A 15,587-nucleotide genomic window follows, 5' to 3' on the forward strand; every position below is an offset into this window, starting at 1 on the left:
TCAGATCAACTCTGAACAGTTCCTTTGTACAAAATCCAATCTGATGTTAAGCGCTGAATATATATTAAAAAAACCAAACAAACCACATTTAACAGGGTAAAAGCTGAACTGCAGCCCTGTCCTACCTGGTAAAAAGCCACTGACTTGTGTTTTTCATGGAGAAGCAACCAGGAGTAAAGTCTGAGCAAAACCACGGAGACAAGGGGAGGTAATCTCAGCGGGGGAGGGGTGGTGCATCAGCAGCAGTCCCTTTGGTCCCAACAGTTGAGACACATTTTGGACACTCACCCGGGATCCCTAGCAATGATGCACAAAGCCTGTTCCATGTAACAATTAGTTTATTGCTTTGGTTTTTGAATTTCTGAGCTTGCTTCCAAATTTACGGTCAAGATCTGTCCCTTCTCTTCACTAGCATAAAACTTTCACACGCGTCTGTTGGAAGGCAGCCAGCTGCCAGAAGTTGCTCTGGGTGAAGCTGACAAATCCAGACCAGCTGACAGCTTGGTCTGGGAGCAGTGATGTAAAACAGCACCCACAGTCTCTGGGGATGGAGCCTGAGGACTCGGGAGCTAGAGTACACCACAGCAGCTTCCAGGTGACTGGTGAGCCCGTGCCGTATTCTGGAGGGGTGGCCCTTTGGAAGGGGCAGCAAGCAGATCCCAAAGACTCGCTGTCCTCTCTGCTCACTGCTTTGCACTATGCCTGCTGAAGCAAACCGTGGCACTGCTGTGGTACCACCATGCTCACACCTACTGTCACCGCCTGCATCATCTGACCATGTACGCACTCGCTGGGGAGGCCATGCTGGGGCACGGGTAGATGCTTCATGTAGTTCTCCTTGGAGTGGGTATTAAAAACTCTGAGAGGTCTAAGAAATGGCCTGCAAGAATGGCAGGCAATCAGGGAACTAGGAGGAGTTTTAAATCACTTGCCAGTTGTAAATCACGGCTGGCCATCTTTCTAAAGAATCTCCCGCACTCAGGGATGAGAATTGGGGAGCACAACGCATTCAGCCAATCTCAGCAGCCAGTCTTAGCAAACTGCAAACTCTAAGGATCAGCCTGGATGTTTCTAAGAGGACATGTTCTTGCCACTAATACTGGTGAGGAATTTACCGGAAATGCATTTTAACTTTTTCTGATATCAACTGGTTTTAAAAAGGTTTTTAATGCACCCCAAACAGGATTCTCTCCCTGGGAATGGTTAAGGCCAGAAAAAACCTTTGTTTTGAGTTGGCAGTCATTGTCCAGCTGAGAACAGGAGGGAGTATCACAGTTGTGAGGAGGTCAGAGGGGTGTGGGGGGCTGCTGAAGGGAACCACCCAAGGATGGAGTGTTTGGAAGTCATTTCTGGAAAATTACTCTCTCTCCTTCCTGAAGAACTCAATAGATGTGCTATGACCCTTGGATTTCTCTCCAGCACCACGTGCAGAGAAGTACAAGTCAGGAGGTATCAGGGCAGTGTACCTGCCTCAGCCTCAAACGCTGTTTAAAAAAACCCAAAACTGCTGCCTGCGGGCAGGGTCTCTTGGCCAGTGTCCCAGGCTGGGCAATCCTTCCTTTGCCCCCAGAACGATTTGGAACCCAAGTGATGGGATTTTCCCAGGTGAGCTCTATCCTGGTGCTTACTCTTTCTCCTCCCAGCTGCTGCGTAGGTCTGTCAAGGAGGAGATGCCTCCTGGGTACCAGCCTGTGGTGTCGCGCCCTCCAGCTGCTGCAGCCTCTCCAGCAGAAGCAGCACGTTGCCGGTGAACTCGTTCCGCTGCTTCCCCATCCCACTTAGCTTCACAGGCCGCAGGCTAATGTGGGGGGGCTCGTACTGGTGAGGGCAGCAGACCTCATTCAGGAGGAGCCAGGTGTTGTCAGGGTCCATGTGCATTAAGTGGAGGAAAACACTTTGGAAAACAGTGGGAAGAAAGGAAAGAAGAGTAAGGAGAAGGCCTTTTGATTGGCACCCAACAGAGCTGTTAGCAGAGACCTACAGAAAGCTTTGATGCTCTCTGCAACCTCTGACAGCTGAACAGGCTTGGAAGCTCATTAGAGACAGCCATTAAAATGGTTCCTGTGCCCAAGAGAAGACAGTTCAGTGGTTTCACATCTACTGGCAAGTGGGAGAAAAATAGTTATTACGCCATGCAGTAAGTTATCAACATCAGACAAGCAGCTGGTGAATAACTGACCCAGGCTTTGGTCTCAACATCATGGGCTGCTGCTGGTAAAAGCCTTTCTAAATCAGCCTGTCCCAAGCCCGGAGAGGTGACCCCAGAGTACTGCGGTAATTGTAATGTAAGTACAGCTGCTTACATCTGGTTGTTTTGCACAATTGCTCCTGCAGAGCTCTTGAAAGAAGTTGTGTATGTTGTTCACCACGTTCCCTGTTTTTTGGGGATTGAGGGGTGGGTGTCAGTCCATCTGGACTTCTCTCCCTTTTCAGAGGTGGTAAAAACAAGGGTATTTCTGGACGGCTGAGCCACAAGCAGAGCTGAAAGCCGTACTCGGGGCTTTTTGTTTATGTGAGGTCTCACCTCATCCCAAGTCCTTTTTGGCTACCTCCAAATTGTCTTCCTTCTGCACAGCACCTTTCACGTAGCAGGATTTTCTTTTTTTAAAAAACCATAAACCTTCATTAACAATAGAAAAGAGGAAGCGAGGAGTGACAGCTTCACCTAATGCTTTACTGCTGTGTTGATGGTTTTCACTTTGAATTTCAATACCCCAGGTAAGGGGGTGGGGATTTGACTTTTGAGTATGCACTTCACACTTTTGACTCCAGCTGTGAGCTGCTGTAACAAAGATGCTGGTGACAGTCTTGCTGGAGAGCAGGAAGCTCCTAGGAGCAAAAGAGCAAATGGCTGATTTGCATGACCTACACTTACTCATTTCTTCCTGCCAGTTCTTATTGTCGGAAACCTATGGGCTTGGCTAGGTCTGTGTCAGGGTTTAATGCACAGAAGGTGTATTGGGCTTAACTGGTATTAAGTTCTCTGGCTGTGCCGTGTACAAAATTGAACTAGAATTTGCAGGCTGCCCTGACAGCACTGCAAGGCCTCCTCCTGCATGGTGCTGAGTACCCTGTGCTCCCACAGAAACTATAAGCACCAAGGGTATGCAGCACTCACCCAATTTATGGGTCAGCTTTTCAAGACCCTAGTAAATGCCTAGCCACACATCTTCAGGTTTCTAGTTCCTACTGAAGTCTTGGGGCCATGAGGAGAACAACAGCTGGGTGAGGTAACATGAAGAGAAATCAGAGGGTAGGTCTGTCTCTGTTCCCCCAAGAAGCACAGGACAGAACTTCCCTCTCTAAAATCAAAGATCACCTGCTACAAAAGCTGCACAAAATCCAGACCTGATGCTGTCAAAACTTCTCCCTGAAGAACTAAAGTGAGCTTGCTTCCTATGTACAGCAGGCAGAAATCCCTTTTAGAAGCTCTCCTCTGAAAGGGAGTGCAGCACCACGGGTAATCTGAAAAAGCATAGAAATGAGATGGGGGCACTAGAAAGCTCCCTCATCTCTTCAAAATAATCTTGAGGCTATAGGACTTGTTACTCCATGTGCAGCCAAAGTTGTTGCTTTTGCCTGCCTGCCATCAACCACTTGCCTGTCTCTCAGTGCAGGTCTCTCAACAGCAATGTGGGAAGACGTTGCCACTGCAAGCTGTTGGTAGTGTCCCCTCCTGAAGGTGCTTGCAGTGCCTATCTGTCTGCTCCAGAGGAACCCTGTGTGAACGTGCTCCAAAGTGATAGCTGGGCTTGGCAACAACGGCATCAGCAATGTGCCTTCTTTCTGGGGGATGGCCAGACGCAGGTGAGCTCTCCACTCCCCTGGCTTTGTTACTGCAGCTGTGATGACTGGAAAAGGGAGGACTGGCCCGACCCAAGTGCCAGCCTGACTGAATAAAATGCAGGCAGGCTCGCTGGGGCAGGGTCTAGAGCTTGCACCTGCTGATATCCCTGCACCAGCTCTCCAAGCCCTGCTGGCTGCCAGCACTCTCCTGGTGCTTGCTTGGCTGTGACAGTGTAAGCATGCAGCAAACAGCAGGTCCCAGTGGCTTCCCCTAGCTTATGATGGGCTGCTGCTGGTGGGCAGCTGCATAGAAATCATCCTTGCTCCTTATGGCTGGGGCGGATAGGATCGGGCAAGAGAGATGAATCACTATGAAGCTAACATGGGAACAGGGAATACTATTGAGCTGGCTTCTGCTTCTCCAGCATGTGCACAACTTTACCTCTTATGTTCACAGCAAAGATACCCTGCTCACCAACCTCTCCCCAATCAGCTGCTCTGGAGAGAGCAACCCTCAAGAGATTAGCTGTCCTTGGAGAAATCCACTGCCTCTTGTGCCCACAATGGCCTGAGGAGTGTGACTATCTCCCGATAACCTGGAGTGCTGTGCAGCTTAAAGAACAACTTGACTTTTACATTTTCAAACTAACTCTGGGGTAGTTTCTAAGCAACCTGTTTCCATGGCAAAGAATCCTGGGGTTAATCCAGGTTTGTTTTCTGTTGTTGCTTTTTTTTTTTACTTAAATATAATATTATTGAATTTTGCCTTGTGCAGGTGGCTGTTTTAGTATACTTCAGCCCAGCTTGCAAATGACAGCTGTCAATAAGTATCCAATAAACTATAATATCAGACCAAAAGAGGGTTGCTGCATAATCAACTTCGGTATCTAAAAACGTCCAAAAAGGTCATATTTGTTCCAGTTCTGCTAAGTAACTTATTTTATTAGCACAGAACAGAGTTTGGCTATTCTGTTGCCTTGTCTTTTCCCAAGATCTAAGCAAAGCCATGGCACAGTAAACAGGCTGGCAGAAGGACAAGTCTTTCTGTCTAACTAGATACAGTTCACCACAGACTTCAGTAAGAACTGGAGAAATTAGTTCTGTATCCTGGAAAAAAAAACCTATTACTATCCAGACTGTTGACCAAAAGGTCAACTGATAAATTTCACAGGCTGTAAACATTTATTAGGAATTAAGAGTAAATTTCAAAACAGTCACTTCAAACTGAAAAATTGCAGAACTATTTGTGAAGTGTTGACATAAGCCAATGACAATCTTTCAATCTCTTTTCCTTCAAAGTGTTCCCCCCACCCCACTCCCCCCCGCCCCAGTAAAAAGCTTGTCAAGGATGATGCAACTTTAATTGATGAGAAGCTCAGATTTACATATTGTGACTTTCCCACCTTCCCCCACCTTGTTCCCAATGCTTGGCCCCACACCACCACCCATTAGCTGCTCAAGTGTTCCTGGTCACTTTACCCACAGTTTTACTGGCTTATTATCAACGAAAGCAAAGATATATCTAGTGTTCCCTAGCCTTCTCAAACTCCTCTTCAGTATTTGTTTTTTTCCCAAGCTTTGAATAATATTCCCTTCCTGGAATATGCCCAGCAACCATCTATAAAGCAGCCTATTGTCCCATTTTCTCTTCCTCAGGCATGCTGGAGTTCTTTTGGAGTTCCTTTTTTTTTTTTTTTTTTCCCCAGTGCCTATTTTTGCCTGTTGAGTATTGCATGAAGCCGCAGTTACAAAATTCACTTACTCCCACTGGTTTATCTAATAAAACTACAGGGTCCCATAAATGGGATTAAGCAGCCTCCTTGGGGCATGATAACATCCCTGGATGACAGCCAAAACTTTTTTTTTCCCTCCCTGGCTCCAGCACCTTGGCCAAAAATTTGTGCTTCACCCTTCATATACCTACAGAATCCTCAGTTAGTCAGTGCAGGGAGTTATTGGAGCTACAACCAACATTGTAAGGCCTGACCTTGCTCTTGGCAGGTCACAACTCATGAGTTGAGTAAGAATCCAAAAAGCTGAGCAAAGGCCAGTTAGTATAAATCAATATGGCAAGCTGATTCCAAACATCTTTTTACCTTGTATGATTTCTGCAGTGATAAAGCTGAGTTATGTGACGTATGTTGGCACTTATGCTGTGGCTAAGATTAGTTCTGGTGTGTCTGTTTTTAGAAGCATTTAAAATGCAGAATTTTTCATGTAGCAGGCTGATAACACTGCCATCGCCTAGATGGAAAGGGTCTTACATGTGACAGCCTGTGTCAGTTTGCAGGATTACTTTCAGGCACATGGAGAGCACAGAAAAGGACCAGAGTTTAGAGGAATCTGGTGGTCAAGCAGCTGGAGAAAGGAAGCTGAAGCTCGTGTGAGAAATGATCCTTATCCTGGTGCTGGAGCTGATTGTTATGGTGCAAACTAATTTTGAGTTTTCCAAGCTGAAGCCTCATATCATGTGTACTATAGTTAAAAGTGACTGTGATATGTTTAACTCCGATCCATTCAGGCTCCAGAACTAAACTAAAAAAAACCCCCAAACCAAAAAACTACAAGTACTGCCATAGGTGCGATTAATATCAGGCCAGACATGATCCATGCCTCAGTATGTGTACGTGTCTGGCCAACAGCTACACATGAGATAAACCTTGCTTTCTTCAGTGAAATATGTAATGCATGGTGCATCAAAGGCATGGGGGGAGCAGTGTAACATGTGGCATTTATCCCTTAAAATAGAATAAAAATAACATACAGGAGAAATATATTACTTGCCCTGAACTTCGCTGCCCTTTTTCTCCAATAAGCGAGAGCTTGCTTCACAAAATAGCTTCTAATGACCCTATCACATCATAGGGCTAATTCAGTACTTCCCCCCCACCCCTGCTGTGGGGGGAAATTGCACAGCTTTTCAGACTGCTTTGTTAATGATTTAAAAGCTTAAGATTCCAAATATCTAGATAAATCCTGGTGTTCTGCTTTCCATTCCAGCATTGCTTACACAGATGAACGCTTTATTGTATTAAGGGTATGCAAGCCTACAGCGAAGAACGCCTTTGCAGAGCAAATGCTGCTGAAACCTGCTGTGATGCAATAAAAGCTGCTAAGATAAAAATAAACCTACTCTCACCAGCGCAGGAATACAAACAAAGGTACGGCTACAGCTTCTGAGAGATCTCTCTGTCTAAACTGCTGCCCAGCCACACAAAAGCCCTTCACGCCCTGCACCCCCCGGGAGGCCTGTGCTCAGGTGAAAGGGAACTGGCAGCTCTTCCCTTTTCAACAGCCTGCTCTCTGAAATCCGCAGTGCCTGCTGAACCTGCTCACCACTGGCTTCCTCCCTCCTTAGGGGAGGGTTGCCCACACAGAAAGAGGTGGGGGGATTTTACCCCTGTCCTTCAGCAGACACAGAGGTGCACGGCTTTCTTATTCACTTTCCATGTTCTGTAACTGGACTCGTTTTGTCTGCTGCAATCTCTGGCCTTGTTTCCAGGTGACAACATAAAACAATAGTGATTTCTTACCCTGACAGCAGGAACATGCTGAGCAGGATTTTGTACACCAAGCAGCAAAGTATGTCTGTCAACCCTTCATAGAGCTGACGTGTGTTCACCTAAAGTGTTTGTGCTCTTCTAACCTCTCCCAACCTTCTCTGAGCAATACTGGTGCCAAGACTGACAGCTTCCCAAACTCGGGTCCACCTGGCAGAGCCTGGGTTGACGTGATCACAGGAGCCCAGGGAAAATGGAAGGATAACAGAAGTAAATCCCCCATCCTGCAGAAGGTATTAAGTGATAGAATACGTGGGAATGTCTGGCACATCCTCTTGCATTGCTGTCTTCCCCTCTGCAGTTTTATGCCACCAATGGGCCAAGAGTCCTAAGTATTCTAGCATAGGAGGCAGTTAGAAAAAAGCAAGTAGCACATCTTCCCCCTCTGTTCCCAAATGCACTCAAGGTAATCTGAAAGTCAACTGTAACTTGTGGGCAAGCTAACTGCTCTAGTTCATTTTGGGTAGTAAATGACACTTCACCAGAGAAAGGGGTTAACTTCCATGAGACACCCTGTTGTACAGAGTCAAACATGCCACAGGGAGGAATAGGAAAGGTGCAGAAGGAAAGGGGTTACTGTGTTCCCTCTGTACCACATTATTTGTACACCTGATACACCTGCATTTAAGAGACATTACCTCTGGGCAGCTTCTTGCAATTTCATGGGTTGCTTGGCACTGAGGTAAATCAGGCAGGCATCTGCCACTTTATTCAGGTCACTCTCGCCTGCAGAAATGGAACAGAAAAGAAGGGTAGGAGGTAACCTACTCAGTGGCTGCTGCCTAAGAGAATCAGCTCTAAATTGGTAGCAAGAGGCTTCTGAGCCTTTGAACTGTCTGACCCAGAGCTCTTCTGACCTTGCCTCTTAAGCGTCTTGCTGCAAAGTTAGGAAAGCAATCAAGGGCATCAAGAGAAGAAAAGAGCAACTAAGCTAGCAAACCTTCTCCCACATCAAAGTCAGCTCCAGAAATTTAACCTAGGAAACTGTCAGAGAGTTTCACTCAGTAGAAGAATGTGATGTGCTGCATTTAAAGGGTCACCCAGAGAGATGCCCCAAAATGGAACCAGTCAAGTTAGCCAGAAGTCTTATCTGGGCTCCAGTTAATTCAGAACAAAGCATGGCCCAACACGCCTAGCTGCAGCAACACAGGCACTCCACTTTATACCGACTTCTCACATACAAGTGAGATGAGCAGTCAGACTCTGCCCGGTGCTGGGAATCTTCTCTCCCATTTGTCTCCTGGGGAGTAAAGAGCAACCAGCCCCTCCATACGGAGCTCTCAACGAGGGCAGATTAAGGACCTGAGAATGGGATGAAGCTGGAGAAGATATGGAAATCAATCCCATGGGGGAGCAGGAGGATAAGAAGCAAGCGCAGGGCTGGTCAGCTGAGATGAAAGGAGAAGAGTTAAGTCTGGCAGAGATCTCATACAACCTATACTTTCCCTGGTACTCACCCATGTCCAACTTCTCACACAGAGAACCCAGTCCCTGCAACACAGCCAGCTGCAACTTGAAGGCAAGCGTGTGGCTGTACACAGGCCCAGCTCTGGCACTTGCTGGGGCCTGGCTGAGGAGGGAATTGGTCAGCTTAGGCAGGACATCTTTGGAGAATCTCTGCCTCAGGAAGTCCCCACACTTTTGAGCCAGGGTGCACAGCACCTAATAGAGAAACATCAGTTACCGGAGGATAAGTATACATACAGGTCTGGGAAGAGCTCAGCAACCCTCACCAGCTCAGGGGATAAGGCAATCAGTCTCCCTTGATAATTTTTTTGCAATTGAGAGCAATATGACCATGCCTGCTACAGTTTCCCATAATGCGCAGAAGGTGAATGCTCCATGGAGAGGCCGAGTGACCTGCACCCTGCTCTTCAGTTTGGCATGGCTAACCCCCTGGGACTGCCCTTCTCTCATTAGCACAGTAAAGGTAAGAGTAGCTTGTGAAGTCTTATTCAGAATTGCTGGAGGAGCCTCTCACAGAAATGCCATTAAAATATAAATCACCTTTGTTGTGGAAACAGTCCATCTTTACAAGCGTGCTTGAAAACAAAAAGACCAGTTGGCTACAGCACAGGGCACCCATTGCTCTTGGTGTCCAGGATAAAAACCAAACTGGCCTAGAGAATGGACTTAAATACATGTAAAAATGAAGGGGGTGATCCATGGAACCAACCCATGTGGCCTGAACACTGCTCCCTCTTGGCACTTCACTGAGCTCGTGGTCTTAATGTGCAGGACTGAGTTGTTGGTTATGCTGTGTTTGGCTTACACTGATACTACGCTTCCCATCCTGAGATGTAGGAAGGAAGACACTCACAGGGGATTTCTTAAAACAAAACCCAATCTCAGTGATAATTGTAGTGACCCCTTGAATTTCTCAAGAGTTCATTAGTTTTTGTGTTGCGATCTCTCCCTTCTTTTAAGGCAGGCACATGAGGTATGACTACTCTGAAATTCTAGTATATGGCTTCTTGAATTTGGGGAATCAAAACTCTTCTTTTATTCATACTGAAGGATTCTAAAATGAGTCTCATTCTGCACAGCAGAGGAAGCCCTGTGAAACCCTGAGACTGGCAACATCTGGAAACATGCTTTGCTGTCCAACTTGTGAGTCAGGAAGAGAATGCAGTCAGTTGACATGGCCAGGAGCTCTTTAACAGTGTTGTTACGCGGCTAAGCCTTTGCTTAACCTCTCCCTTCCCCTGCCAATGCCTCAATCGTGAAACAGTCCCTTCTCTTCAGTCCAAAGCTTCCAAAGTGGGGTGCTGAGACTGTGGCTCCAGCAAGGGCAAGTTGGACTATACAGTGCCTCTGAGAGCTGCTTAGGCTGTAAAAGAACAGTTTTCCTCCCCCCTGCAATAACCACTAATATTGCTGTTTCCCCCAGGAACAGTGTCAAGGTTTTATCTGTCGACAAGCTGCATTGGGAGTGGTACAAGCCTACCCACTGCAGGGTGGTGACCCTGTGTTCTGAACCACATTTAAAAAATCACTCCTCAAGCTCAGTGCTTCTCTCACAGGCCACAGCAATGCCTTCTAAGCACCAGCTTGAAAGCTCTTGGCAGAGATTCGCTGCTGTACCTTGAAGGCTCTGAGCACTGCCAGAGGGTCATCACTAATCAGCCGGGTGACAAGAGCTGGCCAGACACGATGAGCCATGGGAAGCAGATGGTTTCCGTGAGGATGCAGCACAGTTACACAGAGCTCCAGCACATCCAGGACCTGGGCAGGAGGGGTAAGTAACAGACTTTCAGAGTACTACAGTCCCAGCAGCACCAGGCATTCAGGGGGATCCCCAGTGTCACACCAGAGAGCCAGGAGAAAGGAGGGCTTTAACACAAAAGGGTACAGTTTTACCTCAGCTTGAACTGGGATAACAGAGCAGTGCACAGAACACAACCCTGTTCAGAAAGGGACAAGTAGCACAGTGCCACAACCTGTGCTGGGCTACAGAGCCAGGCTGGAACCGGGGTGTGATTTCTGGCCCGATCCTGCAGGCTGAGCTGTGCACTAGGATCCTAGTGCTCCTGTGGCACAGCAGCAGGATCACCTGGCAGGGCTGCGGCCTCTGTGGTAAGAATCTGGGTTATGTCTCACTGCTGCATTTTCTGTCTTGCTTTGCAGTTTAAAAGGAGGGCGCCTTCAAAGGATTTTCATAATTAAAAAAACCCAGGCTTTTAGCCCTGCTTATCATCACCCCAGCAACTTCAGAAATGTTCATCAGACTGTGCACTACAGTCTGTGGAAGGGGGATGGGAGGCCTAGATGGGAGAAAGATGCTTCTGCCTCCTCCACCAAAGGCTGAGGCACAAGGCTTGACTACCGTGAGCATCAAGGGAAGGTACCTGATATGAAGCCATCCTTAAGATTCTGTTCAGTCTGGCTGCCATTCCTAAACAAGATTACTCCCAGAGAACCACCTCCCTTTCTCTTGCCAGACTTGGAGGGTCTGTCCTGAATAAGCATATGGCAGCACTAACCAGCCCAGCGTGAATTGTGCATGTATTGACGAACTACCAGCCCCCTTCACGGGCACCACCTGTCACCTCAAATCCAGCATTTACTAACCTTCAGCCGCACTCGGAGGTTCCTGTCAGACAGCAAGTGGATGCACCTCTCCATCACATCTTTGGCCAGCTGAGCATGGCTTGGCAGTAGAGTTTCTTCTTCTGTGTCAGAGTTGTTTGGCTCTGGCTTAGCAACTGGGGGAACCTCATCTGGAAGGCAAAACCATTACTGAAGCCAAGAAAATTACTTGAAAGTTCTGGGAGATCACAATACCCACCCACAACTACGCTGCAAATTCCCAAATGGGGCCTTCGGCATTTTTTAACGTAATTAGATATAGTTAAATTTACACTTCAGTTGTGTCAGTTAAGTGTCAGATTCAGTTAACGATGTGGGACTAGGGAAGAGTTGCTTTCTTTACTGGACAATGCAGCTGGTCTGACATTTGCAATCTCTCCTCACCATAGACTTATTTCCCATTGATTTTTATTAAAAATGAAAAGCCTGGGTATTTAAAGATGAAGTATTTAAAGGTCAGGATTGCAGCATAGCCCAGTAAAGACTAAAAGTTCCCTATATGAATGTCTGCAGGCCCTGCCAAGGCCAAGTGAGAAGGGAGTGGGGGCATCATTAGCCAGGAGAAAATGGTATAGGGATTCCCAAGGGAGGAAGATGCAGTAGGATCCCAGAAAGAGGAAACTTTGGGTCCTGAACCCAGATGGCTGGTTATGAGGTAAGGAAAAATGTAGTGTGCTTGTGTCTTAGAGCTAGACAAGCCTTGATCTGCAAACATTTCACTGCCATCCGCATGCATAGAACAAAGCAAGAACACCCAGCAGTACCTCACATGAGCTAAGGTTAGCTCAAAGCAGACCTGAGACTACCTGGCATGTGCTAGGCTTTCAGCCTGGTCCCAAGTACCCCATCTGGGAAAAGGAAGCCTCAGAGGTCACTGTCTTTCTCCAAGTTGAACACACTCTTCTTCAGTGATGCACGGTACTGACCTGCCTCCTCATCCTCTGTGTCAGGAAGATTGCCCTCTGCGATCTGCTTCTGTCTGACATAGTCAAGGAAGAATCGCTCCACTTCTTGCCCTGTCACCACCTGCTGCCCCTGGGACAAAGTCCTGCTCCGCCAGTTGGCAGTCTGCCTTTGCTGTTTCTCACCGCAGGATGATCCAAACCACTGGACTGTGAAAGAGGAACTGATATGTCACTAAGCAACCACGATTCCCTCCTACAAGTCAGCAAGGTACCAGACACCTTGAGAGATGAACATGACTCTCAAGTCTCACGGGACTGAACTACAGAATCAGGCACCTGCTGTCACATCACTGTGACCTCCCTGATGGTATGAGAACACTAAACCCCCTGAAATAAAAAGCGATATACTCCACATGCTTCTACAGAACACTTACAGGAGTAGCAAATCCATCCTTTCTCAACCACTACAGGCCACCTTCCTGCAAGCCTGCAGGCTAGACCAACAGAAACCGGTTGTGGAGAGAGGAAGCTATTGGCGATATTTGCTTGAGAGCTGGCCCACCAAGCAAAGCAGGGTTGCCATCGTGCTGCAGCACCTCAACTACTTGAAATCTCCCATGGCAAGTTGAAAGGTTAAAGACAAGTACCCTTAGTTACAGTAAGACTGAGTTACACAAAGTAAACATCATTTAGATACCTAAAGCTGCCATTACTGAGTGAAGGACCCTGAGGAAAGTGGAAGCTTGGTTATTGTAAGTCTGATCTAGTGTAGACAAGACATCTTGGATAACATCTTCTACAAGTGGCAGCAAGCTGGCATCTGAATGCCTCAGCATAGTGTCCAGGACCTGGGAAGCATGTGGCTGATGTGCCAGCTGGCGCAAATTCAGGGAAATCCCATTCACCAGATAGTCAGAATTCTCATTAATCAAAGTCTGCACGGAGTCATAACCACAGGCCTCGCATATGTCTACCAGCGTCCCCAGTGCCGTCTCACTGATCAGCAGAGTCTTGTCACCAGCCTTCTCCAACACAGGGTAGAGAGCTGACAGCAGAAGCAACCGGAACTCCTTCCCGAGGACAGCAGCGAAGCAGCCGACACCTTCCAGCTGGACGCAGATCTGCCAGATGTTGCTGTTCATGGTGTGGGTCGTTACATGCGGCTCTGGGGATGGAAGAACGCTGCTGCACGCACCTCCTGGATGGGCAGTAAGTCCTGAATGTTGCACAGAGTGCTCACCACTGATTTCTTCTGTATCAATGCTAGTGATCAAATACCAGTTTGCCTGGTCTGTGTACTCATCAAGAATGGACATTATGGACCCTTTGAGATCATCCATGTTCAGTGAAATCTCCCTTTCCTGAAGGACATCCACCCCCATTCCAGCAGCTCCTGCAATCAGCTCATTGAGGACCATCGCTGCCTGCTTTCGGTACATGCCAGATTCACCGTACAGCCCCATGAAACGATCCACAAGCAAATAGAGGTTTCCGTAGTAGCCAAGAACACGACAAACTTGCTGAAGGAGCTGGAAAACTTTCTCCTCTGTGAAGAAGCGGAAATATTTCTTCTGACATCTGCCTTTCTGCACACCATGCTGCAAGGAGCCTGAAGGTCCGCACGTGCTCTCACAGCCCCAGCGTCTGTCTTCCACTATCTTCACATCTGTCACATCCATCTCCAGAACTTGCATCAGTGCTTTGGACAGGCGGTGGAGGTGGGATACAGAGTTGAGGACAATGTTAATTTTGGGGCCCAGCAGCTTCAGATAGCCGAGCAACAAGCTCAAGGTGGAAACCTTGCCCGTGTCATCCTGAGAGTTCATCAGGCGAGGAAGAGCTGTGGCAAGGGAATGGAGGTTCTCGGAGAGGACATCAGCAAGAGCCCTGTTCTGTGCTACGATCCTCTGCTCTGCAATGCCTTGCAGAACCTCGTTACACCTCCTTTGGACTTCGCCATTTTCATCATTCACCAACCCAACCAAGGCCTTTAAAAGATGACTGAATGAGTCCGCCAGCGACTGACTGCAGTTCCTCAGTAAGTGGTGGACTAGCTCCACCAGCTCCAGTCTCACTTTCCAGTGGGGGTGAACTGAAGAAAATTCAACCATTTTATGCAGAAGGAGAGCGAGCTTTTCAGCAGTACTTTTACTCCAGTCAGGTCCTCTATGGACCATTAGTTCTGATATTCTGCTTTGTTTCACTGGCAGCTTTTCTTTATTCTTTGGTATTCTGGCTAGCTGTTCATCAGCCATTACCAAGCCAACAAGCAGATAAAAGAGTCTGATGGCAGAAACGGTGGTTTTGTGACCTTGTTTGATGTCTCCAGTAATAACCCGAGACAGTGTAATGGAAATCCCAGGCAGAAAAGAAGCAAACAAATCCCCACATTGCTGTGCCTCATCTTCATCTAGGTGTCGATGCTCCTGGCAGTCACACTGCAAAACTAGAACCTGCAAGCACTTCAAAGCAGAGATCTTAATTTGCTTTGCTTTTTCTTGCTCTGCTAAGCCCAGAAGCAAAGATACAGCAAATCCTAAGAGAGGAAGGGTGGAAGGTTGATACAAAGACAAGATAACATCCCCATAAGCTGAATGCATCAGGGTGTGGAGTGCCTGGATTACAGCCAGCTTTAACTCCTCTGACACTGCGGCTGGTTTGCTTGAGCCAGAAGGGGGAGAGAGGCACGTACAGAGCTCAGAGAAAAGCTCCTGCAGCAGCTCCTGCTTCTTCACGCACGTTGTTGCGAGGACGGAAGAAATGCACTGCACCACGCTCTGCACCAGGCGCTCCCGCTTCGGCCCCGGCACCTTCAGGGCGAAGCGCAGGGGGAAGAGGACGTACTCCTGCAGCTCCTGCAGGGCCGAGGTGCTGACCGCCGCCAGGTGCGCCTGCAGCCGCGCCACGTTCTCCACCGTCTGCGCTCTGGTCAGCTGCACGCAGGCGGGGCGCAGGGCCCCGAACGCCTCCTGAGGGGTGTCGAAGACGGCCATGCTCGGGCGGCTGCAGCCGAGGGGCCGCGGGGGGCTGTGACAGCGCCGGGCTCGGAGCGGCCGCTGACCTGCACCCCGGGGCGTCCTCACGGGCTCCCACTGGGGCCGGGGCCGCGCCCGCCGTGCTCGGGGCCGGTCCCGGGGCGGCCCCTGAGGGCCGGCGCGCCTACCTGCCTCCCTTAGCTGGGGGGGCCGCGTGCCGGAAGTGACGTTAGGATAACCGGGACTGGCAGCGCGACAAAGAGAACCCACCG

The 15,587-nt window shown here is 48.4% G+C and overlaps 1 protein-coding gene across 1 annotated transcript; it reads right to left on the reverse strand.

Moving 5' to 3' along the window:
* Nucleotides 1–320: 320 nt before the first annotated feature.
* TTI1 (TELO2 interacting protein 1) lies at nt 321–15,538 on the reverse strand. Its single transcript, XM_075108426.1, has 7 exons — nt 13,038–15,538; nt 12,362–12,547; nt 11,418–11,566; nt 10,431–10,571; nt 8,804–9,008; nt 7,985–8,072; nt 321–1,894 (listed from the first exon to the last, which is right to left on the reverse strand). The coding sequence occupies exons 1-7, from the start codon at nt 15,331–15,333 to the stop codon at nt 1,660–1,662; spliced, it is 3,300 nt and encodes a 1,099-aa protein (XP_074964527.1). The 5' UTR covers nt 15,334–15,538; the 3' UTR covers nt 321–1,659.
* Nucleotides 15,539–15,587: the final 49 nt, after the last annotated feature.

Source organism: Phalacrocorax aristotelis, chromosome 13 (genome assembly GCF_949628215.1).
Source record: "Phalacrocorax aristotelis chromosome 13, bGulAri2.1, whole genome shotgun sequence".
Classification (NCBI taxonomy): Eukaryota; Metazoa; Chordata; class Aves; order Suliformes; family Phalacrocoracidae; genus Phalacrocorax; species Phalacrocorax aristotelis.